General features: G+C 45.6%; 1 protein-coding gene across 1 annotated transcript in view; it reads left to right on the top strand.

The window, feature by feature from the left end:
• The first annotated feature begins 2,842 nt into the window (after positions 1–2,842).
• The window catches only part of LOC123353813 (maestro heat-like repeat-containing protein family member 2B), a 51,781-nt gene continuing 28,406 nt past the window's right edge, over positions 2,843–26,217 (top strand). Inside the window, exons 1-22 of the mRNA XM_044995226.1 lie at positions 2,843–2,851; positions 6,547–6,669; positions 7,554–7,716; positions 8,256–8,354; positions 9,630–9,781; positions 10,313–10,456; positions 13,426–13,518; positions 13,991–14,060; positions 14,179–14,292; positions 15,340–15,413; positions 15,680–15,802; positions 17,089–17,172; positions 17,549–17,693; positions 18,160–18,200; positions 18,524–18,665; positions 19,977–20,029; positions 22,748–22,855; positions 23,208–23,327; positions 23,563–23,685; positions 24,813–24,965; positions 25,663–25,689; positions 26,015–26,137. Coding sequence (XP_044851161.1) covers positions 2,843–2,851; positions 6,547–6,669; positions 7,554–7,716; positions 8,256–8,354; positions 9,630–9,781; positions 10,313–10,456; positions 13,426–13,518; positions 13,991–14,060; positions 14,179–14,292; positions 15,340–15,413; positions 15,680–15,802; positions 17,089–17,172; positions 17,549–17,693; positions 18,160–18,200; positions 18,524–18,665; positions 19,977–20,029; positions 22,748–22,855; positions 23,208–23,327; positions 23,563–23,685; positions 24,813–24,965; positions 25,663–25,689; positions 26,015–26,137 — 2,283 coding nt within the window. The remainder of the gene's footprint in view (positions 2,852–6,546; positions 6,670–7,553; positions 7,717–8,255; positions 8,355–9,629; positions 9,782–10,312; positions 10,457–13,425; positions 13,519–13,990; positions 14,061–14,178; positions 14,293–15,339; positions 15,414–15,679; positions 15,803–17,088; positions 17,173–17,548; positions 17,694–18,159; positions 18,201–18,523; positions 18,666–19,976; positions 20,030–22,747; positions 22,856–23,207; positions 23,328–23,562; positions 23,686–24,812; positions 24,966–25,662; positions 25,690–26,014; positions 26,138–26,217) is intronic.

Raw genomic sequence — 26,217 nt, 5'->3', positions numbered from 1 at the left:
AATATTAAAGGCACAACTGCCAATACAAAGGAAAGATAGGAAGAATAGTAAGTTTTTTAATGACCTGAAAATCAAAAAGAAATCCTACAAAATGTGAAATGGAAGAATTACTAAGGAGGAGTACAAAAGAATAGCATATACGTGTAAGGATAAAATCAGAAAGGGTAAGGCACAAAAACAGTTATACATAGCAAAGGACAAATGTAATTGGAATTATTTTTCCATATGGTTTACTGCAAAGAGTGTCATCACTCTGAATGCTTTAAAGGCAACATAACTTCCAAAATCAAGAGTTGGCTCTACATATGACACCACATTGTATCAAACACAATAAAAATTAATGTAGTTGATTTGTCTGGCAGGACATGGAAATTAAGTATAAATTTCAATTCATTGTAAAAGAATATAAAATCAATATTTGTAATACAGTTCAATAAGGTTTCATCAGGCTTTTTGATCAACCAAATTAAAAAGCAGAGGGAAACCAACCAACCACACTCAAGGGTCACTGTGCATTCTCCAAGGCAGTTTCTTCTCTTTCTTTGTTTGGTGCTTTTATTTATATAAATTCAACCAGGAGCAGATTTTCAGGTAAAACCAATATTGGAAAGTGTGGTAAACTGAGAGAGGGACCAAACCAAAATTCAAAGTGATGTTGAGAGAATGAGAAATTCTACACTGGAGCAAATGTAGCCATCTATTGAACTGCTTACATGTATGGGCCCAGATATTGAAATGTATTTAGGTTCCTAAAAGCTACTGATTTCAGTGTGAGTTAGGAGCCTAAATACCTTTGAGGATCTTGTCCATGTAATTACAGCACATACCTGGTCAGCAGCAGATTGTGAGGTATGCTACAGTCACACTGATGTCATAATAGTGCTTGCATAATCTGAACTGGCTATCCTGGCCATGACAGACTGAGAGGCCAGCTGCCTACCAGGACAGGAGCTCTTTGGAGAAAGGACTGGAGGAAGTGGTGAAAAAAGACTAAAACATGAATAATCTTGTGAGTGAACAGGAGGTAACTGAGAGAGGTAAGGGTCAGCATTGTATTTTCTAGATCCAGTCTATTCACACACACATTCAGAAAGCCTAGGCATACAGATAGATTAGTTGTAATGTTCTCCATTTGTATGACCAGAACGTCAGCTGCTGTAAACCAGTGTTGCTCTGTTGTCTTCCTTGTAGCTGTGTTGATTTACACCAGTTGAGGACTTGGCCTACAGCCTCTGGACCTGGAAACTTTCCTGAGAATCTGAGTTTCTATTGAATGTTATGGGGGAGGTCTGACTAAGCAAAACTCTTAAAGCATGTGCTTAACTTTAGGTCTCTTTGTTGGCTTAGAGTTAAGCATGTGATTAGGATGCTGAATCAGGGTGTAGGTGCCTTAATATGGATTTAGGTGTTTAAGTTTAGGCACCCAGTTTTGAAAATTTGGGCCATAAATTATTATTCTGTATGCTATCAAACCTCATCCATTGATAGTAAAGAGGGAAAGGAAGATTATTTTACATGGGGATCTACTTGAAAGGAGCAAATTTTCTTCATTATGATTTCCTCCCAAACACACTGGGTCCTTCAGCACACAAACCTGGTCATCAGGCGGAAGGAAGAGGATTTACATGATTCCCAGGTCGTCTTCTCCTCACAGTGTTTGGGCACCTGCAGAATCTTTACTGGATAGGGAATTAAAGAAGCCAGCACCAATTCTACTATCAGTGGTAACCAGCCAAATCCTTTTATTAAATTTCAGGTGTTTATAATGAGGTTGTTTCCCTCCTGGCGCACATGGATGACCAAGATAAGGACAGAATTGCCCTCAGGATTGCCTCTATAGCTAAGACCAAGCTGGCTAGTGTTGTGAGAGTTCTGCTGGAGAAACTGCAGCAGGATAAGGTAGGGCAGTTTCATGAAATTAAATCTGCTTTCCATGTGTCCACACCAAATTCTGCCTGACTTCCTGGGGGAATGCATGGGGGTAATTCAGTATAGAACTTGGCCTGGTGCACCAGCAGCATAATCTGTATTCACCCTTCTATCCTCCATCATGCAAAATGCTGTTATTACAGATCAGGCTGATATAATGCTCTATAAAAAGAGCATTGTCCGTTTTCACACAGTGGAGTACATGGGTTGTATATAGTAAAAGTACACTATAGGACCTGCAGTAATCTCTTCCAATAATACTTTGCCCTTCTTTAGCATCTTCGTCCAAAAATCTCAAAGCACTTACCTAACACTAGTGAATTAAGACTCACAGCACCCTTGTGAGAATGGTAAGCATGATCCCCATTTACAGATGATTTGTGTCACAGAGAATTCAGTTACTTGCTCAACACCACTTAGCAAGTTAGTAAAAGAATGTGAATAAAACCCAAGTGAACTGACTCCCTGCTCTTATTCCTAACCAACACTCATGTCATCATAAGAAAGATTATTGAGATTATAGCACTGAAGGGACCTTATCTATATATTTTCCGGGGGGGCGGATTCTGCAACAAAAAAATAAAAATGATGCGCACAGTATTTTAACATTTCTGCAAATATACAATATAATTGCACCAGTTCAAATTATTTATTTCAAAATCCCTGTCAGCAAGAATGTCTGTATCAATAGACAACAAAAAGGATTGAGGAAATCTTTTTTGACAAATAGATTCCTTACTATGCATATTAATACAGAACTCTGAGTAACAATTCACTTCAACTCACTACAGAGCCATATTTCTTGCACCCCTCATGGCTTGGTGGAGTCAGGGGTAATGGAGGAGCTGAGGGAGAGGGAGGTGAATTGCTGGGAAGGAGCCTGGGTGTGAACTTGGAGGGTTGCTGGGTATGGATGGGAAAGGTATGGAACAGTTTTTTTGGGAGGGGCAGGGAGGAATTGTTAGGGAGCTCTCCCCATGCAGACCCTGGCTGACTCCTAACCTCTCCCATTCAGTAAGGCATCTGCCCCTGCCTCCATGTGTTCCTGCACCCTCATGGGTCCTTGCACCCCTTGTCCACATGTGTTCCTCCACCCCCACTCAGATACCCACTCCCCCCATCCCAATGTGGCTCTATGCCCCACCCAACCATCCCCTGTCCCTGTGTAGCTCTGCACCTCCTCCCCCATCACTATGTGGTTCTGAACCTCCCTCCCCCCTGTAACACTGGGTCTCCACTCCCATTCAGCCCCTCCCCAGTCTGTCCTCCCCCACTAGCCCTTATGAGCAGAACCGAACTGCTTGTCTTGGCCTCCTAGTACTTTAATTATTTGAATTACTTGATTAATGATGAATCTCTTTTGGTTTTAAAGAATAAAATTATTGCCTAATCCAGAGCTACTTGTATTACATAGTGCTTATGTATTCATAAATTATCAGTGACAATTTTCAGTTAAACAAATCCTCCTGACATTTAAAAATGAATGGAAGGAGCTTCTCCCCAGTGGAGCTGTGTGTTCTGATTGCAGTTTGCAGAAGCCTCCTTTTCAAGCAGCACCAATGGAATGTTTAGCCAATCGAGAGATCTGATTGGCTCTGAACATTCCAAAGGGCTTTATGACCTTGGCATGCAGGTCACCTAGATTTAGAGACTCCCAGGAGACAGAGATGGAAAAGATCTATTGGATCATCCAGTCCATGTCCCTGTGAATGCAGAACCATTCCAAATGGCCATTTCCCACTGGTTTGGCCAAACTAATTTTAAAAGCCCCTAATGACTGAACTTCCGCTATTTTCTTAGGAAGACTATGTCATAACCTTATAGACCCGTCTCACAGGTGAGGCATTTTTCCTGTTATTAAAGTCTAAATTGTATGTCTTTTTTTAGTTTAATCCCATTACTCCTACTTTTACCTAAATGCAGTGATGAGCTGCCAAAATATTAACAACCGGTTCCCTCCTCCTCACCTCATGAGGGGGTCGTGTCCCCCCGGGGGTCATGCCTCATCCAACCCCCCATGTTCCTTGACACCCCCCTGGGACCTCTGACCCATCCCTGTCCTCTGACTGCCCCTTGCAGCCCCATCCAATCTCTCCTCTTATTCTTGATGGCCCCCTGGGACCCCTGCCCCATCCAACTACCCCTTCTCTCTGTCCCTGACTGCCCCTGCCACCTCATCCAACCCCTGCTCCTTCCTGACTGCCCCCCGGGACCCTTGTCCCCATTCAATCCCCCTGTTCTCTGCCCTCTGACCACCCTGACCCCCCCCACAACACACCGAACACTGCCTCCCTGCTCCCTGCCCTCTTACCACACTGCCTGGGTCCGGGTCCGCTCTGCCGGGACCTCGACCAGTGCCGTAGGGCCCGACTCCCCGGGCCGGAGCCGCTCGGCCGGCACCGGGGCCGGAGCCGCGGGGCCCGACTCCCCGGGCCAGGCCGGAGCCGCTCAGCCGGCGCCGGGGCCGGAGCCACGGGGCCCGACTTGCTGGGCCGGAGCCGCTCAGCCGGCGCCGCTGGGCCCGACTCCCCGGGCTGGCGCCGCTCAGCTGGCGCCGCGGGGCCGGGTCTGCTCAGCCGGTGCCGCTCGGCCAGCACCACGGGGCCCGACTCCCCAGCCTGGGCCGGGCCGGAGCCGCTCGGCCGGCACCGGGGCCGGAGCCGCGGGGCCCGACTCCCCGGGCCGGGCCGGAGCTGCGGGTCCCCAGCTGGGCCGGGTCTGAGCCGCTCAGCCGGGACCAGCCCCAGCCGGTGGTGCTTGGCTGGGGCGCTCGGCCAGGGCCAGGGGGAGCCGGACTGGGCCATGCACACACCGTCCCCCCCGCGCCCAGCTTACCTGCCTGCTGCATTTTTCAGGCTTCCCGCGAACATTTGATTCGCGGGAAGCAGGGGAAGGGGAGGAGAAGGAGGGTGGAGCATTCAGGGGAGAGGGTGAGGTGAGTTGGGGCCGGGCCGGGTGGACAGCTGCCCTAGCCTTTGTTAAATTTAAAAGCTTTTTAGAACGGTTTGTCCTGGAACAACCGGTTCTAAAAAGGCTTCTAAATTTTACAACTGGTTCTCAGGAACCGGTGCAAACCAGCTGGAGCTCATCACTGCCTAAAAAATTCCTCTTCCTCCTTGATGTTCACAGGCTACATATAGTTCTATGGTATTATCATGTCTCCCTCATAGTTCTCCTTTTGCCGCATCTGCCTTTGGCAGTTCTTTCAGTCTGTCTTCAGAAGTAGAGGTCTGCTCAGGCCCAGTTTTGAAGCCCAACCTGAACTGGCCCCAAGCCCACTCACCTCACCTTGAGAGGGTTGAATCATTTTCCATCCTGGTCCCAACCCTTCCCCCCAAACCAGATATTGCCACTGCATCCTGCTCATGGAGCGGGCGCAGCGGCAACGATGTGCATCGATGGCTTCATCCTCTGACACTGGCCCCTGTTGTGCTGATCCCATGAGCTAAAGGAGGAGAGCCGACCTGACCTGAGCCCAAGAGCCAGTTGTTTTTTCATCCAACCTGACCCTGATGCCTGTAGTCAGGTCCCATAGGATTTGGGTCAGGTTGCAGGGCTCTATTCAGAAGTCAGTTCTGCCACCCCCCTGCATTCTTTTTTTGCTCTCCCATGAATTACTTCCAGTTTGTTGCTCTCTCTGGGAATGTGGTGCTAGAAAATGCAATAATCCAGATGCAGTCACACCTTAGATGAACAGAGAGGAACTGTCATCTTCCTGCTTTGTGCCATGATCCCTGTGTGAAAAGACCGAACCCACATGGCTCTTTGTGGTAGCCGTCACCCCTTGCATATACACGTTGGCTTGGTTTTTCACTGTCACCCCCAGGGCACTTGTTGCTTCCCACTTTTCTCCCTCCCATTATGTCAGTTACATCCTTTCCAGATGGGCTAGTTTGCAGTTTTCTGAAAGGAATCTTGTTCTCTGCTCAGGTTTTTAATTTCTCTGTGTCCCTCTTTATTTTTTTTCTGTCCCAGCTGATACTAAACTCCCCCATATTTAGTATCATCTGTGAATTTCTACACTGAAGGGCCTCATAAAAGACACCTTTAACTGTGCGACTGTCAATGTAGATCTAACTGCTGAGCTAATTTCCGCTAGGAGCTGTTGAGGACTTACTGCGGGAGTTGGGTATTTTGTAATTACACATTTACCAATTCTGTCTGGAGTGACTAGAGCAAGGGCAAGGGGCTCCTTTTTATTGTTTGTTTTCAATAAATGAAACTCGAGAAGGGGGCAGTGAAGGAGGCTTCTACTGGCTTTTTTCTCTGCAGGAAGATTAAAATATGTCAATTGTTCGGCTGCTTCTGAAGTGCTGCTAATATGGTGATTATGGAGGGCATGGCATGTTTTACACCAATTAAGTCAATGGAGTAGTTGTGTGAGCATGCTGGCTGAGGAGTCAGTGTGGCCTAGGGGATAGGACTCTGGATAATGACTCAGGAGATATGGATTCTCTTCCTGGCCACAGACCTGCTCTGTTATGATAAGACTTGGGCAAATCATTTCATGTTTGGATTCGAAGCTCTTTAGGGCAGGGGCTTATTTGTCAAATTACTGTGTGGTCATCAAGAAAAACTTTTCCGAATTTTTTTTTCTCTTTTCTGGTTTGTCCCCAGCAAAACAGAGTAGCCATTTACTATATCCTGGAGGGGGTGTTACAGCAGGACACCGGGGGCCTAGAGATAAGGCTAGTGAAAAACATTGTAAGCCTAGCCTCAGACCAGATGAGAGAGACTCAGGTAAGTTAGTTCTCCTGAGCTACTAATCAAAGGATCCAAAGCTTTAACTAATTAAAAGTCACTTTTGGGGGGGGGAGGGTAAACTATATACTGAAATGAAAATGTATTCTTCTGTTAGAGGCCCACACCTTCCTCCAGACCAAAGCCCAGGTCCTAGACAGCACTTGTGCACATGCATAAGATGGGAAAACTCACATGTGAAAGTTACACATGTGCTTAAGTACTTTGTAGGATCAGGACCCGAGACACATGATCTCAGACACAGAGACAGGCCTGTGGTTTCTTAATGAGCACGTCTTTCCCAAAGTCTACTAGGGATTTCATTTTTGATACTGATGTTATGTGGGAGGCGCTCTGATACTATAGGGATAAGTGGCAGTATAAAGCTCTAAGACAGACAGACAGAATCTGAGCTATCTCCAAAAGCAGCAGCATTGGATTTAGAATCTAGTTTGGCAGCAGGAAAACCCATGGAAAAATCTCTCTCTTCTTCCAAAGGAAGTCAGCCTCCTTTTGGGGGACAGTTTATTCCAGGAAAGCTCTCTGAATATCTTGAAGCTGTCTGCGTCTCACTACCTCCTCAGGGCAGGGCAGGGCAAAATATCACGTGACTAAGGTGACCAGTCATCCACCCACAAGGAGCTAATAATGAATAGTCTAACTAAGCAGCTTGCAAGCAACTCGAAGGCTGAAAATTGTTTAGCCAAACGACTCAATGAATATTTATGACTAATGACTGTATCCGCAGAAAGTTGGGTGAGTTCATTCGGAACTTATGCACAGAAATAAGATCTTGACTCATATAAACAACTCTGGCTAGTGCAACCGGCTTCAGTTACTTCAGTCTTTCTCTTTTTTTTTGTTTTGTTTTGTTTTTTTTGTAGGAAGCAACAAATGAAGTAAAAGTGGCAGCTAGCAACACGTTAGTGACTCTGGCAAGCTGCTATTTTGATCATGTCATGTATGAGCTGCGCTGTCATCTGAAACCACCGAAGCTGCCTGAAGAGTTTATTTTAGTTACGCTGGGCAACCTGTCATCAGCCTATGGTATGGTAACTTCCATCTTTTGTTTCAAAGTTATCGTCTTTCATTTAAGGACAGGGGATTACTCTCTCTACCTAAAAATGTTGCAGCTAAACAGAGCTCTGCTTGAGTGTGTGCGTGCGTGTGTGGAGAGACAAAGGATTCACTGCTCTTGCTAGTTCTGGCTTCCAGATCATGAGCTGTCCAGACGGCAGTGGAAGCTCTAACTTCTGCCCCCAACTGAAGTTCCTTAAGGATGGGAATGAGTGGAAGATCAGGTCTAGTGGAGCTCTTCTCCACCCCACTTCCCATCCAGCCCCAGTGCTCTCTCCCCTTATGCTGGGAGTGAGTTGGGCATCGGGCACAGCTGTGCACTGGTGCAGGATTCCTCTCTTCAGGGTGAATCCCCCACTGGCTTTCAATGGCTCCTTTAAAGCCAGTCTGCTCTGCTTACGCAGCGCAAAATGACCCAGGAGCCCATAGTATCCTGCCCCTCAGTGTTTCTAAGTGTGTTCTAAGAAGGCGGAGAGCAGCCGATTATCTATCTTCCTTCTCTTCTGCAGCACGTAAGTGTATCCCTTTTGTGAGAGTGACCCTGAACACCATGTTCTCCATGCTGGAGTTCGTCAAGGACGGCAGGCTGAGACAAGCATTTTGCGGTGGTAAGTGCCAGCAGGTGCCCCAAATGGATATTTAGGGAGTCTTGGTACAGATTGGAGTGACTGACCAAGTTTGCAAACATGCCCTGAACTGTGCTCCCTGCCCTGGATTGCACCAGGTGGTGCGTTCCTTGGCTCCCGCAGCACTCAGTGAAGTTGAGAGTGCTCTGTACTTTGCAGGAGGCACTGAGCATTTGTAAGTTCAAGCCCTTTATGACTCATGGATATAATTTAAAATAAACAGACACAAAGGCTAAAGCTGCCCATCTGCCGGCAGTCTCCTGGGGGAGGAGGTGAAGGGAACAGATTTCAATACTGTACATTTAAAAATCCCATTTCCCACTCCTTCACCCATTCTCTCCTCTTAGTTTCTTTATCATCATCTCCTTTCACCCTCTTTCTCTGTCTTCTCTTCCTCTCCACTTCTCTCTTCCTTTGCTTTTCAGGTGATGCTCAGTAAGGGGTTAATCCTGTGCCTTTGAGGTAAATGGGAATTTTGCCATCGACTTCATAGACAACAGGATTGGGCCCTAATTCTTCTTAGCAAGGACACTAGATACACCTACCTTTAGGGCAAAGTGCTCCCCACTACCTTCAAATCCCAGTAAAGCCAATGGCAGTTAGGGGCACTGAACATCTTTCAGACAAACTGTAACTCGAGATAAAATCATCCAGTGTTAGAGTTAAATAAACAATAACTGCAGAGGACACGAGTCGTTCAGAGGAGAGCTTGCTGAAATATTTTGATTTTTAATTATATTTTCCATAATTTTTCCCCCAAATTTGATGAAAAACAAATGTGAAAAATGTCAGTGACAAGTCTGATCAGGAAGTGTGCATCCAGTGTTTCTGAGTATCTAAAGAGGTGGCTGGATTTTTTTGATTTTTGAAAAATAGAAATGATTTTTAAACTTTGCAATTTTGAAAGAAAAAATCACCATCAGTAAAGATTTGTAATTTAATTTAAACTGTTTTTTCAAGCAGCTCTAATTAAGAGGTAACAAGGAAGGGAGAAAAAATTGTCTTCAGATGCTGGTAATTGAAAAAAGATTGAGAGATCTGCAAATTAAAAAGCCTTTTGAGAAACAAGACACGGAATGGGGGGAAGAGAAATAGCTCAGAATTGATGTTGGATTTCAGCGTCTAGTCCTGAACAGAGCAGTAGCTGCCATGGAATTGTAGTAAACTTTTGGCCTGGGTGTCTTCATGGATAAAGCAACTTCTCCTCGTTACTAATGTGTCCTTTTCACATTGCCTGTCTTCTCTCCGTCCATGCAGTTCTGGAACAATGGTCAAGGGCAGTACGTCTCTTTTTGGCTAACTGGGAAAAGTGCTCATTCCCCAAAGTGGGCCAATTGCGACTCTGCAATCATTTTCTTCCCGTCTACACTCATGTGACCAGCAACTGGCTGACCTGTGAGGAGCCGGAGGTGAGAATTGCTGGTTCTCTAAACCTTTAGCAGAAATTGTAACGTTAAATTCTATGTGTCTGACACTCATTGTGATGATGGCATTTAGTGGTAGGTCCTTTTGGATGGAACAGAGTGTCATGTAAAACATCTAAAACCCAAACATTTATAATGTCACCACATCATGGAAATTCTGTCAGTACACAGTGTACATGGATTCTAGTTTTATGCACCTAACGTGCAGATAAACATGGGATAGTGGCTTAAATTAATTCCTCCATTCAGCCCCAGTGGAGTTCCAGCAGGGATGAGTTGGCCTAGAATGCATACTAATCTGGGGAATATTTTACCTGGTATAGTTGTGAGGTGCATTAGGATATAATCCTGAAACCAACCCTACGAGTCCCGGTTCTTTACCAGGAAATATTGAGATAGGCCCATTCCTACAGTGGAACAAGGGAAGTTGCAGGCATTGGAAGTAGAAAAGGTGTGCCCATTGGATGATACTGAATGAATTAGTAGGAACATAAATTCTGTGTCTCATCTATGCAGCTCAAGCAGGCTATCATCAAAGCCCTTGGTCCCATGATGAGCCTCCTGCTACACAAAGAGGAGTATCAAGATCAGATATTTGAACACCTCTCATGGCTCCTTGAGCAATATAACGAAAACACTGATGTTTTTCACGTCACCAAGGTGAGGTACCACTCCTTAAGGTAACTGTCTATGTGTGTGCATGTATGAACTGCACAAGGAATTTGCTGCCAGTGGGGTTTCCTGGTTGAGACAGTGACTTGTTAGAAAATAAATATCCACACGAGTTCTGGGTTTATACACATGGTGAGCCAGGCAAGAAGATTTGTAGGTAAATGCCTCTTATGAAAAGCATCCTCTGTTTCCTGGGGAGGATGATAAGGAAATAAAAAACAAAACACCTGCCCCCCTCCCCAACAAGATCCTCCCTCATGATTTCCCAGTACATCCTGTCAACTCTGCGTCTCTCTTTTAGTTCATAAGCTCCTCAGAGCATGGTCTGCCATATGTTGTCTCTGGTCAGTACCAAGCCAATGGTCAATGGCTGAAAATTAATACTAAGGAGGCTTGAGGGTGATTGCTTTGGATTATGTAACTAGATGGATCTAAAAGCATTGCCTGTCTATTTCACCTCCCGTTCTATGCAGTGTTGTTGTAGCCATGTTGGTCCCAACAGCGCCAAGGTGGGTGAGATAATCTAATTAAAGATATTGTCTCACTCCCCTTCTCTCTCTATTTCATCTACCCTGAGTACCACATGAGCAAGAATTAAGGGGCCATATTCTGTCTTCAGTGCGGCTACACTGTTGTAAATGAACTCACGAGACAGCTATAACTTCTTGGTAGTGATATTTACTCACCATCTCTGTTGGTTGAAGCTTTCTGGTACAGTATGTGGTCACTTTTGGGGTTGAAATACCCATGATTTGGAGGGAACCAACGCATGATGGACTTGTTTGATAGCATCAGAGCACTACAGAACTGCTTCAATATAGTAAAATCTGTAGATGGCATCAGAGACATTCTGGAAGCTTGAAGCAGCAAAGGAGAAAAGTGTTTAGATGCAGGAAGGAATTCGATTGTCACCTTTTTTATCAATAACCTGGCAGAGGACATAAAAACATCTCTGATAAAGTTGGGAGATGAGATAAAAATTGGGAAGTGGTAAAAAATGGAGAGGACAGATTCACAGAGATCTAGATCACTTGGTAAACTGGGTGCAAACAAAAGTGCATTTAAATATGGCTGAATGTAAATGTGAGCATCTAGGCACAAAGAATTTAGGCCATACATACATGATGGGGGATGCTGTCTGGGAAGCAGTGACTCTGAAAAAGATTGTGGGGATCATGATGAATAATCAGCTGAACACGAGCTCATGCTGTGGCCAAAAAAGCTGAAAAGCATAAAAAGGGGAATCTCAAGGAGGAGTACAGTGGTTATTTTATCTCTAAATCTGGCACTTGTGTGACTACTGTTGGAATACAGTGTCCAGTTCTAGTGCCCACAACTCAAAAAGGGTGTGGATAAATTGGAGAGGAGATTGAGAGAAGAGCCACAGTGATTAAAGGATTAGAAAACATGCCTTACAGTGGTAGAATCAAGGAACTCAATCTATTTAGTTTAACAAACAGAAAGTAAAAGGGTGCGTGATTGGGTTTACCTACCCTACATTGGTTCAACATGGGTTAATCATACTTTATGGGTCAAGAAGGCCATGGCCCCTCATCTCTGCTGGGCATGCTTCAGCTGGAACCAGGATATAAAAGAGAGCCACTCAGCTCAGTCTGGGCTGGCTGCCAAAGAGAGCAGAGGTGCATTCAGGAGCGGTGCCAGGGTTTTTGGTGCCCTAGGCGCAGGGCCGGCTCTACCCATTTCACCGCCGGTCCCGCGGCTCCGGTGGACCTCCCGCAGGTGTGCCTGCAGATGCTCCACTGGAGCCGCGGGACCAGCGGACCCTCCGCAGCACGCCTACGGGAGGTCCACCAGAGCCGCCTGCCACCCTCCCGGCGAAATGCTGCCCCCCCACCCCAAATCCTGGCGCCCTAGGCGACTGCCTAGCTCGCCTAAATGGAAGCGCCGGCCCTGGGTACACTGCAGGCTCCTGCAGAGAAACTGCCAGTGCTCCAGGATTCAGAGGCCAGCCAGACTGTGGCTGCAACCGACCCCCAACCGCCCAATGCCAGAGATGGAGGAGAGACCACAGAATCCCTGAGTGGGAAGTAGCCTAGGTAGACTAAGCACTGATCCAGTTGAGGCACCGGGCTTTGACTTTGGAAGGATCCCCGCTGATTTGGTGGCAGATACCTCTGCGGCAAGACTGGGCCCTGGGCTGGGACCTGTGGAATACATAGGACCCAATGGAGAAGGGCTGGCCACTAGGCAACACTTCCCTGCTGCAAAAGGTGGTTCTAATGACTCTGGCCACTAGGCCGCATTGCTCTGCTGCCAAGGGTGGTTCCATTGACTTTGGCCACTAGGCCGCACTGCCATACCTAGAAGGGGAGCCCTACAGACTCAGGCTGTTGGGCCGTGGACCCTCACTGAAGGGCTGCTGCGCTGATCCCAACCATTAGGCTATGCTGCCCTAGGAGTCAGGACTGCTGCGGTGGCTAGGGAGACTAGGCCAGCTGGGCCGCCCTAGATCTACTTCAGTTCCTCCACAACCTGGTACCACCTGACAGGGTGGACCTATCCTGTGACAGGGTGACTTCATGACAGTCTATAATATCTTACATGAGGGAGTCATGTTTTATAACGGGCTCTTCAGTCTAGCAGAGAAAGGTGTAACTTGATCCAATGGCTAGAAACTGAAGCACGACATATTCAGACTGGAAATTGGGCATCCATTTTTAATGGTGAGATAATTAACCATTAGAACCATTTACCAAGGTCCGAGGCAGATTCTCCCTCACTGACCGTTTTAAAATCAAGATTGGGATGTTTTTCTAAAAACTCTGCTCTGGGAATTATTCTGGGCAAGGTCTGTGGCCTGTGTTATACCGGTGGTCAGACTAGATGATGGCAATAATCTGTTCCGGCCTTGGAATCCACGAATCCCCTGAATCTGCTTCAGTCACTACATATTGCTCCTGTGTGTGCCACCATCTGACTTTCACCCTCTGTTGCAGAGTCTGAGCCAGCTCTTGGAGGTCTCTGGTGAATATAAGATCCCTCTCCCTGACGGGAAGTTTCAAGCCATCTGCAGTGCTCTGCATAACCAGGTGAGGGGTGGTTTTGCTTGGATCCCTTGAGCTTAGGCACAGCAGATCTGAAGCATATTAACAATCAAAATCTATGGAATGATAGTGCAGAGCCTGGGGACCGCCTCATGTCTTACTGATTTCTGCAGGCTCAAGAGTAAGCAGGTAGAGGTCTCATTTTCTTGGCTAATATCCAGATCAGTTTGTAAAGCAATTTTACCATAAGCCGATTATCAGGGGCAGTCAGAGTTGTACAGTAAACACTGTGGCTGTGTCTTGATTCGATGAGCTCTGCTGTTCAAAACACTTCAGCTTCTCTCATCTAATGTCTTGGACATTGTGTTTGATTCTTGCTGTGCGTTCAGTACCATCCACCTGGGGTTCAGACCTCTAGTTGGACAAGTAGGAAGTGGAAGCTTAGAAATTAATTGAATGTTTTCTTTTCAATTGCTTCTGATTAGTTTTAATTTGACCATTTCCCTTCTTCCCACAGATCTGTTCTCAAGCTAGGCCGCTCAGCATGGAAAATCACACAGAGCTGGTCCATTGTATAGTTCAACTAGGTAAGGAGAAGAGACTCTTGAGTTACACAGTAGTTTCCTTGTAACTTCCTTACCTTTGTAAGGTCTGGTAACAATAAGAGTTCTGTCATCAGTGAGGACGTGATTTCTTCCCTTGCAGCCCGTTCTTCTCCGGAGGATCTGATAGCATTTCTGAACTCGCAGCTGAAGATTAAGAATGAGGCTGTTCGTGTGACCTCTTTGAAGCTGCTCAGAGCTATTGTTGATGCTGACTGTAAGTAACACAGGAGCAACTGTGCCAGCTGCCCTCTTGGCCGACATGCTGAGGGTTGAGTTGGGGACGTCCAGGGCAGGGCCGGCTTTAGGAAGTGCGGGGCCTGATTTGTGGGGCTTGTACTCACCGGGCGGTGCCCTGAGACTTCGGCTGCACTTCGGCGGCGGGTCCTTCACTCGCTCTGAGTCTTCTGTGGAACTTCAGCAGTGGGTCCTTCACGTGCTGCCGAAGACCCGGAGCGAGTGAAGGACCCACCGCTGAAGTGCGGCCGAAGACCCATAGCGCTGCTGGGTGAGTAAAAATTTAAAAGGCCACTGGGCGCGGGGTCCTGTTATGTGCGGGGCCCTGTCAGGCACGGGGCCCGATTCAGGAGAATCAGGGGAATCGGCCTAAAGCCAGTCCTGATCCAAAGCTAAAAGCATGAGCTACTATAGATTGAGCTAAAGAACCAAGGCTTTGTAGGCCCGGCAGGGCTGTAACAGACTCATCACCTCTGCAAATGGGGCACAGAATCTCTATAACACACAGTCACCAGTGGTCTGGATATCCACTAAGGGGCAAAATGCTGCCCTAAGTTACCCCCCTATGGCCACACAGAAATCAACAGGTTCAACTAAGTGCTGAATATAGCCCAAGATATTTTTCAACTTCAGATACAGAAGTTGACTTGGGGCTAATGCACATTAACAATAATCAAAAATAAAATAATACCCCTGACTCGATAATCGTCAGTATTAGACACTATAGACTAGATTCTGAGTTCTGTTATACTGTGTAAACACAGATTGACCTCAGTCTATCTAATTCTTTTATACTATTTCCATCATGGCAGCATGATGGCACTATTTATAGAACTGGAATTACTTTAGATTTACACTAGTGTAACTCAGACCAGAGTCTGGTCCTATGTTTTCCCCATTGATTGTGTGTATGAGAGAAGCTTGGGACTATTCTTAAATAGGGCCTTTTGAAATCCAGGATTCATTCCAATGTGGAAAGTGAGTGTGTGGAACAAAGAAGTACTGTACACCTCTCCTTATCTTTCAGTGCCCGAGACAAGACCGAAAAAGTGTCTGATTGTGAAGGCAGTGAAATCTACTTTCAGTGATCAGAATGCTACGGTAAGATTGTGTGTGGAGCAGTGAAATATTTCAATTTTTTTTTCAATGATATGGGATGAATGGACATCTGGGTGGAGCTTTCATTCAGATCCAGAGGAGAGATTGCAGACTAGAGAAGGCATGTCATTCTCCTGCCTGTGTTTAAATGGATCCATGTTTATAAGCCAAGGAGATCAAATCAAAAGCATAAGGACTCTCATATCCTATCTCCTATCTCAGGCAGAAGGGATAACAATAACTCATGTGTGTCATCTCTACCCTTGCAGGTGAGGAAGGCAGTTCTTCATTTCATCCAGAGGCTGCTCAGCTTACAAAGTGTGGAGAACTGTGCAGCTTGGGATATGGTCGCACATGTTTTCACGGAGTTCAGTGTGTCCACCAGCAAACTGGTAAGGAGACTTCTTAACACTTAAGACTCGGTCCTACCATTCTTGCATGCTGACTGCTCCCCTTGCCTTCAGTGGGAGTTTTGACTCAAGGACAACTGGACTGAAGGATTAGAGCCAGAATCTGATCAGTTATATTGGTGTAAAGTCAAGGTAACTCCACTGACTTTAGTGGCGTTACTCTGGATTTATACTAGTGTAACAGATCAGACTCTCACACTGGGTATTTACATCTAACAGAGTCATCTAGGTTCCTCAACCCTCTGATGAGTCATTGAAAATTCTGAAAACACCATTTTTCAGTGAAATGTTCTTGTACAAGAAAGCACATCTCTTTGTTTTCAATAGACTCTCCAGAGAACATAATGGTGCCCAATTCTGTGGCTGTTGAAGCAAACATAAACTATCAGCAAAATACCGAGGTTATGCAGGTTGCATCCCAGACTGTCAAGAGCCTGGAAAAGCTTGCTGCATATTTCCCTCACTACATGCTCTAATCTACATGTACTAGTTTAAAAATGTCTTCAATCCGTATTTCTATCCATGGACACAGCCAGAGGCTCCAGAAACTTTGTGCTCCATGATTGGATCCATGATCTGTATTAACATAAACAGTTCAACTTTACAGTAAGTTGTTGAAGATCTTAGCTCTGCCTGGCCCCTTTTCTACAAAGTTGGAGCTTGTGACAATACTCTCCAAGGGCCTTTTTTTCACACACACGCGGACACACACATCCATCTTAAGGAAGGCTGCTTTTTCTCCTCGGGCCAGTTTTGCTCTCCTTTACACTGAAATCAGTAGAGTCAATCAATATTTAGTCCAGTGTAAGTAAGAGCAGAATTAGGCCCGTTGATAGAATCACACTCACTACACCCAGAATGACCAAGCTGGTTGGAGCATCAGAACAAACAGAGTGGATCCCCCTGGTTCTGCATATTGATTTCCACTGGGCAGAGTCTGAATGTTTTTCCTCAGAGATAAAAAGATGAAACAGTTTTTCAAATTTAAAGAAAATTAACCCTGTTGGGGAAACTCTTGTGTTCAGAGAATCATTCCCTTCACTTTAGGGTTTTCCTAAGCCTGGAATCTGACCCACCAGTTAAGAGTTTCCATTATTCTCTTCCCTTCAGATGTTTGTGCACTTCCAGTGCAATATAAAAGCAGGCATAGGTCAATGTTCATGATGGCTTTGTAAGAGAAGGACACTGATTCTCTAGCCAGTGTCTTGCTACTAGCTAATAAGTTCTATAGAGCTGTCTCACAGCAGGGTACAACACTTCTCACCCAGGCTATTCCGGAAGAAAACACGATCCAAACCCTGTGCACTGACATCCTGCAATGTCTGGACACCTCGGTCACTGGAATGACCCAAGTAAGTGACCTGTTGCTACTGCTTCTTGAAATAGGGACGTTCTTCCTTATCTTCCTTGTACCTCCCCACAAGGAAGCTTTTTGCACAGTCAGCATAATGGAGGAACAGCATGTCAGATTCATGTCAGGGATGTGACCCCTTCATCATGGAGTAAGTGGTTCACATTAGAGAAAAGATAGAAAGCAACTGAACTGGAAGGAATCATGTTGCAGAGATCTTCTCTTCATTCTTTCCACTGTCTGAGTGCAACTGCCCCTTAGGTCCCCCAGGGGGCTAAGCTACAAGCTACATGAGAGGGAGGGATTCCGACAGCAGGATATTGGAGGTGGGGGGATGGAAATAGCTGCGTACTGAACAGTCTCGCTCTTCTCTGCAGGTGTTATGGCCAAGGCTTCTCGAATATGTGGTGCCAGTTCAGTACACTGGTACTTTGAAGACTCTCTGCAGATGCCTTAGGGAGCTGGCTGAGAAAAAGCAGCAGGAAGGAAAAGAAGCTGCTTGCCTTGACTACGGTGGACCAGGTTTATAACAGAAACTCTTTCATTTATTCTCTCCAGGCACACTACGCAATGAACAGGTTCAGTCTGCTCCAGTTCTCTCATCTGCAATGAGAAGGCTAAAATGAGGGATGGTCTTGTGATTACAACATGGCCATGGGATGGAGCTAGGAAATGTGGGTTCTGTTCCCAGCTTGCCACCAAAATTCTGATGTGACCTTGGGGAAATCACCTGATCTTTCTCTCTCAGCTTCCCCACTTGTGAAATGAAGGAGTAATTAATGGCAATCTCCTAGAGGTGCTGTGAGATGGAATTCATTCATGGCTGTAAAGCATTTTGAGAAGCTCAGACTGAAAGCACTATGGAAATGCAAATTATGATCAGCTGCATTCAACATTGGTGGGCACGTTGGAAATGGCTAGGTGAATAACATCAGCAGGACTCTCTGAAAGTCTGGCAGAATTCATGATATTCTCTTTCTTTCCCTAGTGAAACTCCCTACACCCCAGGGGCTGCTGGCACGACTCCTGGTGAGTAGACCATGAGAATAGGTTTTCTGTGGAATGTGAAGTGGGACAGTTAACTATAAAAATGGGTTTTCTAGCTAGATGCTTGTAGACAGGCTGAGGAATGTGTATGATTTGGATCTCTCTGTCTCTGCCCTCTCCTGAGATGCACTGTTCTGCATCCTCGTACTAGCTAGAATGCTTTCTTCTTCAGGAAGGCACTGCAGTAGAATCAACAACTCTGTTGTATGGTCTCCACAATGAGAGAGTCTGAACTATTCCCTCCTTCAGGACCACACTGGTATTGTGCTGACCAAACTTAGCCTGTTCTTCTCTCTCGCTGACAGGTAGTAGCCTCGTCCCCTTATGCAGGAGAAGGACACGGATGTGCTGCCTTGCAGTTACTACAGGCCCTGCACCAAAATATCCATGTAGCAGTGGGTGAGATGTGGGAAGTAAAGATCCCATCTCTGCTGCAGTACATTGAAGGTAAAGTGCTAGTTAGGAGGAGTGCGGTCCATGGAGCATAGAAGGGAAGCCAGAAAATGCAGCTTCGTATCGACACGTGTTGTGCCATTCCTGTTGCAGTATGTGGGAACAGTGGGGAATTGAAATTGGGCTTCTAGGCCCTCACTTTTCCTTCATCTGGATAACTGTGAACCACTGGGCTAAATCTAGAGTTAAACCACTGAAGCCAATTCAATCCGGGCAGAATCAGGCCAGGAAGGTTTCAGCTGAATGGAAATTTTACAGCAGTTCCCCCCACACCTTTGCTAGGTTAATGTTTGGGAAGGTGAATTACACATGAAGTTGGAGGTTAGTGAAATATTTTGGGGTTCCATATATAGTCTGATTTTGCAAACTGAATGTTTCTGAAAATTAAACCCCATGTTTACTTTCAAGGGTGATTCAATTAAAAACCCAGAGTTTTTCTTTCTGTAAGGAAGCCTGAGCCATAAAAGCTAGGTTGGCCAAGTGGGTGCCCATGTAGACTCTAGGTATTATGGGCCTAATAATGTCTTTCAGCAATTTTACAGTGGTATGAATCTATTGACCTCCTCAGTCAGTGTAGCTGCATCTACACTATGGGGTTATGCCAGCAGAACTCCAATGACGTGGTTGTGCCAGTGTAGTCTCTGTGGAGTATGACAGACCCTACGTGGAGCACAAACCCGATATGTTTCTGATGAAGGTCAGACCCCACAATGTTCAAGTGGGTTTGATAGTCAAAAAAAGATTTTAAAAATGAGCTGTATCTTCCCTAGTTGTTGCTGTACAGAGTCCCCAGTACTGCCTTGTGCCGACATTAAAGAAGGGTAGGTTAGAGCTGGACATTCAGAAACGGGGCCAGATTCTCAGCTGATGTAAATCAGTATAATTCCATTGACTTCAGTGAAGCTACACCGATTTACATCAAGTTAGGATCAAGTCCAGAATCTTTTATTATGCAGGAAAAGTTTGTATTCACATTAAACCCAGTCTTCTGATGTGCTGAACAGTTTTCTGAGATGCTAAGTACCCTCAGCTCCCATTAAAGTCAAAAGGAATTGGGAGTGCTCAGCATCTCACTCCTGGTGGGTTGACTGACCCTGAATAGAAATGCCAGCAGGGTACATAACATGATACTTTCTGTGGGTCCAACAAAGAACGTTGGCGTAGGTCCCATTTAGCCTTGAAAGCGCAGGCATGTTACAGCTTGGCAGAGCAGGGGTTTTCGAAGGACTGATTGCAAAGGAGATTCCTGGGACGACTCTTCTTGCTAACCTAGCTGACATTATTGTTTTGCCTCCTGCTTCATAGGAAACACAGAGAATTCCCTGGACCACGTGCAGTGGGAGCACATGCTGCTTCAGGTACAAGATGGCTTTCAGCTGTATTGTCACAGCCCTCCCTCCCCCCTCCAAATGTATCAGCTGGGGAAAATATTAATGATAAACTATTCATTCTAAGCAGAGCTGGTCAAACCATTTCATTTGCAACTTTTGTTCAGTGAAAACTGGCCTTTTTTATTTTCATGGGACACTTTCAAAATTTTTTTTTTAACACAAAACAAAACAAAACCCAACCCAACTGGAAAATGTTCAGGTTTTTTTTTAACTGAAGTTGATTTTTTGGGGGTTTTTTTCATTTGCTTTCCTGTTTGTCTCCTTCCCCCTGCCTCCCCTCCCCCCGCCCCGGCTTTTTCAGTCACAAAGTGGAAGAGGGGAGGAAAGGCCTGGGGACGAGGGATAAAGGGAAGGAAAGGGGGAAAACAAAGAACTGAATAATGGTCATTTTTTATTTTGAAAAGCAAAATATTTTTGTTTCTTTCACTTTTCATGTGTGTGTTGAAAAATCAAGAAAACAAAAAACTCCCACTTGCTTTGTGAAATGGACTTACCATTGTTCAACCAGCGCTAGTTATAAATAACTCTGCGTTACCACTGGGAACAACACACAACATAACCAGAAAACCAGCATGCTCATGGTGCTAATGCACCACTGGGGGACATAGAAAGGATTCTTTTTTTCTCTTTGCCACTCAAAAGAAAATTTGCTGTGAGAAACCCCAAAAGGAAAAGAGACAAGACAGGGTTTGGTGACTGTATCTCAGGGAGAAGCCTTTCTGCTCAGAAAGAGCTCTTTGCAGCCTCGTGTAAATCCAGACAAGGAACACTTTGATGGCGAGTGCTGAAAATGAAAGGAAGGGACCTAGTGACAAATACGCCCCAGAAGGTTTGCAGTTCCATTTGGGGTTGGATTACACTCTGGAGTTCCCCATTCCAGATCCAGCCTCCTTTGAAATTCTTTGGGCTAAAAAATCAACTAAGATTAGGTTTTCTTGTGAGGTTTCTGAGATTTCCTGGCTGCTGTTCAAAATTAGGGCCTGAAACAGCAAAGTGCTGAAAGTTACTAACCTCTGGCTGACTTCAATGGGAGATGAGGGTGTGACTCCTGGTCCTTTGGGTGTCCACTGACTTAGGCTACAGGATTGGGGAGGGATAGCTCAGTGGTTTGAGCATGGCCTGCTAAACACAGGGTTGTGAGTTCAATCCTTGAGGGGGCCACTTAGGGGTCTGGGGCAAAAATTGGTCCTGCTAGTGAAGGCAGGGGGCTGGACTCAATGACCTTTCCAGGTCCCTTCCAGTTCTAGGAGATTGGTACATCTCCAATTATTACCTTTTATTCCCAGGATTCCCTGGATCTGATCTCTATATAATCAAAGGGTGTCATGTAAAGCCTTTACTGGATACCTGTGTCACACGGCTCATCATAAGCATTGCACAGTGATTGGATGGATAATATATAAGGTGCTATGGTTCTATACTGAAATTGATGCTTTTAAGGTCTGTGAGTTCGGGCTGGTCACCAGAAAGTGATAAACAAGTTTCTTTCAGGCAGGAGACGCTTATCTGCCTGTGAGTAATTATTCACAGTGGATGCTAATCAACAGAGGAAAATTCTAATCAAGTGATTGTGAAGTCTCCAGAGGAGATTTGATACAAGAAAAACAAGCAAACAATAGGGGGTACCCTGTTTTCAAATGAAGACAATGGATGCGTGGAACTATATCTGGAGGTCCAGAGGTATCTGGCCCCAGGTATCCTTCATCTATTGGACGAACTGACAGCTCCTTGTCTTATGAATGGAGGATGATCTTTGGTCTGGGTGTTTCATGCTGGGAGAGAGATTTGGGGGAGCTATCCTTTGTGAGACAGGGGAATATTTGGTTATCTAAGTTCAAGCTCTAGAAGTGTGTTAGGATTTTATTTTTACGTAACCATTTGTTTACATTAATTTTACTTGCTGCTTCCCAACTCTCTGATCTTTGTCAATTGAACTCTGCTTGTTTTCACTATAAATGTATCTAAGTGTGTGAAATGGAGCGGTGATGCTGAGGTGAAACTGGTAAGGTGATGTGTAGCAAACCTATGAATTCTGTGAGTGTCCAGTGGAACAGGGGCTGGACATTGTGGGGCTGCAGAGAGGGCTCGGCGGTTGGACTGTACCGATTGCTTATCTGTAGAAGGAGAGTGGAACCTGGATGGGGTGAGAAGGGCGTGCTTGTGTTTCCTGTGGCTGGCTGAGTCAGGAGCTGACACCTGGCAGGCACAGAGAAGGCTTTCTCATGCTAAGGGCAGGGGTAGTGAGGTACCTCACAACCCTGGGGACCCTCAGGAGGTGGCAGAATGGGTTCATAGCACTTCAGAGAAGGTGCCTGGTCCTTCGTAGTCCAGGGCCCTTTGCTCAAAGTTTACTAGACCCATCCTCCATCCACTATAAAATCACTCCTCAATGGTCAGATTTCTTGGCTCCATCTCATTCTCCAATTCACTGTTCATCTGGATTTGAGGACTGAGAGGAATCATCACACAAAGGTTAAAGAACAACAGCAAAGGAAATCTGGGTTGTCGATGTTTATAGTTCTCAATAGGGAAATAACCTTCCCATGACACCTGAATATTGGAAAGTTTACAAGAGAGAACAAGGAAGAAAAAAAAACACCAAACAAATAAACAAACAAACCCCCACAACAACCCCCAAATTCTTGCAATTAACCATCTGCTTTAACTCTCTTCTTTTACACTCAGTTCCTAAGAACATCTCTGGGGATGATAGACGACAGTGCCTGGAGCAGCCAGATAAGCCTTGAGTTGAACCAGCAGATGGCCAGCTATACCAGCCCCTCCCGTGAGAAGGTTTGTTCTCTGTTAAGGCTTAGTTTCTAGTTAATTTCCCTTGAAATTCTGATTGGGGGGCTGCATAAGGCTTCTCTCAAGGCTTCATTACTTTATATTTTATTCTGCATATAAAATTTGTTTTTACTTGTTCCCTGCTCTCTTGCCCCCCTGCCCTTCCAATATTTGCTTGGACAGGCTGCTTGTCTGTGCTGCATTGTTGGTTCTCTGGCTGGGCTAGATGATGGGATGTTTCTGCAGTATGGGTGCTTGGACTTGGCTATCTTGTTCTTTCCTGAGTGTTGCTGAGCTGGGTCTGTACTGACTGGCACGTTCTGTTACTGGTATCTCAGTGCCGGTCTCTTTCTTTCAGAGTTTCCTGTATAAGGCGCTAGGAACGTCCTTAGCAGTTTGTCAGGACCTGGGCCACGTTAAATCCCAGCTTCATCAATTTTTGAAAGCAACAGATTATATGGAAGCCCCTGAGAGACAGGTGAGGACCCTGTCCCTCTCCCCACTTTACCAAGTAACCCCTGAATGCTCCCTGTGGGGCTCAGCTCTGAGCTGGCCTGGGACAGATGCTATTTTGCTTCATATCCTCTTCATTGCTGTTTCACTCAGCCCCCGCTGCCCACGGGTCTGACGCCTGACTGGCGCTTTACACTCCTTCAGCTGAAAGGAAGGGACTCGTGGGTTAGATCCTAACCAGTATTTTTCTTGGGTGACAGGGAGTCATTTCCATCCTCGCACTCTCTGCTGAGAGCCACTTGGATCTCACCCTGAACGCACTTCAGGAGTTTGGGGCTGCAATGAGCAAGGTTAAGATTTCTGGGTTAATCGGCCGCCTGAAGGTAAAGGAGCCAGGGGCTTCTCTCCAACTTCCTCTCCCTCTAAAGCAGGGGCAGCAGCCCCGGGGTAGTGTCTGCTCTGCTCAGCTAGCATTGTCCCCCCGTGTGTGCGTTCTACGTGACGCCTGCAGTTAAGCAGAGAGGAGCACACTCTGGAGCTGGGGTTCTCTCAAATGATTTTTATCATCGGATGTCTCATGGCTTGAGCGCCCCTCCCATGTACAATGTGTGGGAACTACCTCAGTCGCTTGCATGGAAAAGCATTTAAGGTATTTTTAGCATTTTTTTTAATCCCAGTTAGTAGCTGGAAATGAGGAGGTGTTGCAAGCAACATGTGGCCAACCAACCTGCTTTAGGTAGACCACCAGTGGGCTACGGATGACAATTATGGAACCTGTGATTTAGAGCAGTGGTTCTCAACTTGTCCAGATTAGTGTACCCCTTTCAGGAGTCTGATTTGTCTTGTGTATCCCAAATTTCACCTCCCTTAAAAACTACTTGCTTACAAAATCAGGCATAAAATTATTAAAAAGTGTCATAGCACATTATTACTGAAAATTGCTTATTTTCTCATTTTTACCATATAATTATAAAATAAATCAACTGGAATATAAATATTGTACTTGCATTCTTAGTAGTCTGCTGTAAAACTAGGCAAATAGCTAGATGAGTTGATAAACCCCCTGGAAGACCTCTGCAGACCCACAGGGGTACACAAGTAGCTCTGGTTGAAAACCACTGATCTAGAGGCTAGAGCAGGAGACTAGGCCTCTGGGCTTCCACTGCTGGCTCTGCCATTTACTCACTGTGCAGCCTTAGGCAAGACATTTAGCGCCTGATCTTGTACCCACCAGTGTCAATGACTAAGCTCCCGTGTACTTCACTGCTGTAGGTTCAGCATTTTAGGCTCTCTGTGTCAGAGTTACCTAGTGGGAATGATGGAGATACTAATATCTCCACGCCTCACAGTTATTATATTGCTTAAATACTTTTTGCAAGTGGTTTGAGATCTTTGGCTGAAAAGAGCTTTGCAAGTGCAAGCTGCTATTGCTGCTGTGAGGAATTCCTCGGTCAGCAGCAGATCAGAATTCCAAAGCAAAAGGCATCAGAAGAACTTTCTGATTGTCTAGGACTACCACCATGGGAGAAGAGACAAGACTCGCAGCACCCTGATGCTGACCTACAGCAGCGTGGCTGTCCATGCTCCAAAAGAGCAGCTTCTCTCCCGAGTAGAGGCAGACATCACAAGGAACATCCTTCTCCATTACAGAGCCAGTTGTCAGGTAAGAGCTTTTGCGTGATAAGTGTCACATAACTCAAATTTAAACCTGTAATGGATGGAGCGTGAGCTGTCACATGTTGTATCATTTTTGTTGCTCTTCTTTGTATTTTCTCTAGTTTTTCTATATTCTTCTGAAATTCTGTAGACCCCAGCTACACAGTAATTCAGATGCAGTGACACTCAGGCTATTCAGAATAACAATCTAACTCCCCTCATATGGATGTGTATCTAGCTCTATCTTTTGCTACCCAAGAGAGTCTAGTGCTAGCCTGTATTTAGTTGATTTGCTCACTACTTCCCTTACCTCTTATCTGTCGTCTTGTTTGTCTGTGTGCTCCGTTATTTCTGTTCCCCAGGTGCCTGACTGCTGGTCCTGACTCTCATCTCAATGCAACCTCTCCACATCACTTTGCCATTCAGTACTGCCTTGTCTAACTGAGACTCTCACTTAGGCATTGCCAAAAACAGTTGAACCAAACTGAGATCTTCCAGTAGTTCACAAATGCAAATACTACAGAGGATGGCCCCTGATAATGACCTCTGCAAAACACCCCCTCTGGATACCTTTCCTGCCTTTTGGAAGATTTAACAATAGTGATTTCTCTCTGCTCCATATTCACCAGCCAGGACATTTTGAGGATGTGTGTTATGTGGGATTATCAGCATTGCTAATAGCTGTTTTGCATTTCGTTTTTCAGGTGCTGGGCATCACTGTTGCGAACAAGGTACATTCTAAATAATCTGCCCTCAGCTCTTGCATTTTCTGTACACAAGTTGCTTGTTTAAATTGCACAGAGTTTGGTTTCCTTGCTACATCAAGCAGGAGTCCTGGCTGCTCTGGTGTAAGTAGGCCTGGATTTATTTGATGAACCTGGGTTTTCTCTTCTTCTGAGGTGGGTGCAGAGCCAGGGTCCTCTACCTTCTGGGGTCTGGGGACACCTCTCTCCTCTCCCGAGGCTAGATTTAATTCCTGATCTTTATCTTCTGGACTCTGGTTCTTCTCTCAGTTTCTCATCCACATCCTCTTGTTTCTCCTTCTGGATTATGTAGGACATGAACCTAAAATTAACCCTCATCCAGAATGTCATGGAGATTAGCTGTGCCATCTTGGAGACCAGAGACTCCCAAGAGTTCGAATTCTCATACAAACTGGAGCTCCTTGGCTACATGTTGGTGAGTGATTAGGAGCTTTGAGGACTGAAGTACAAGAGAGTTTGTTGTAATGTAATGAGACTGGTTTTCTGGGGAGATGA

The sequence above is a fragment of the Mauremys mutica genome, chromosome 20 (assembly GCF_020497125.1).
Source record: "Mauremys mutica isolate MM-2020 ecotype Southern chromosome 20, ASM2049712v1, whole genome shotgun sequence".
NCBI lineage: Eukaryota > Metazoa > Chordata > Testudines > Geoemydidae > Mauremys > Mauremys mutica.
This window is presented reverse-complemented; position numbering and strand designations above follow the sequence as displayed.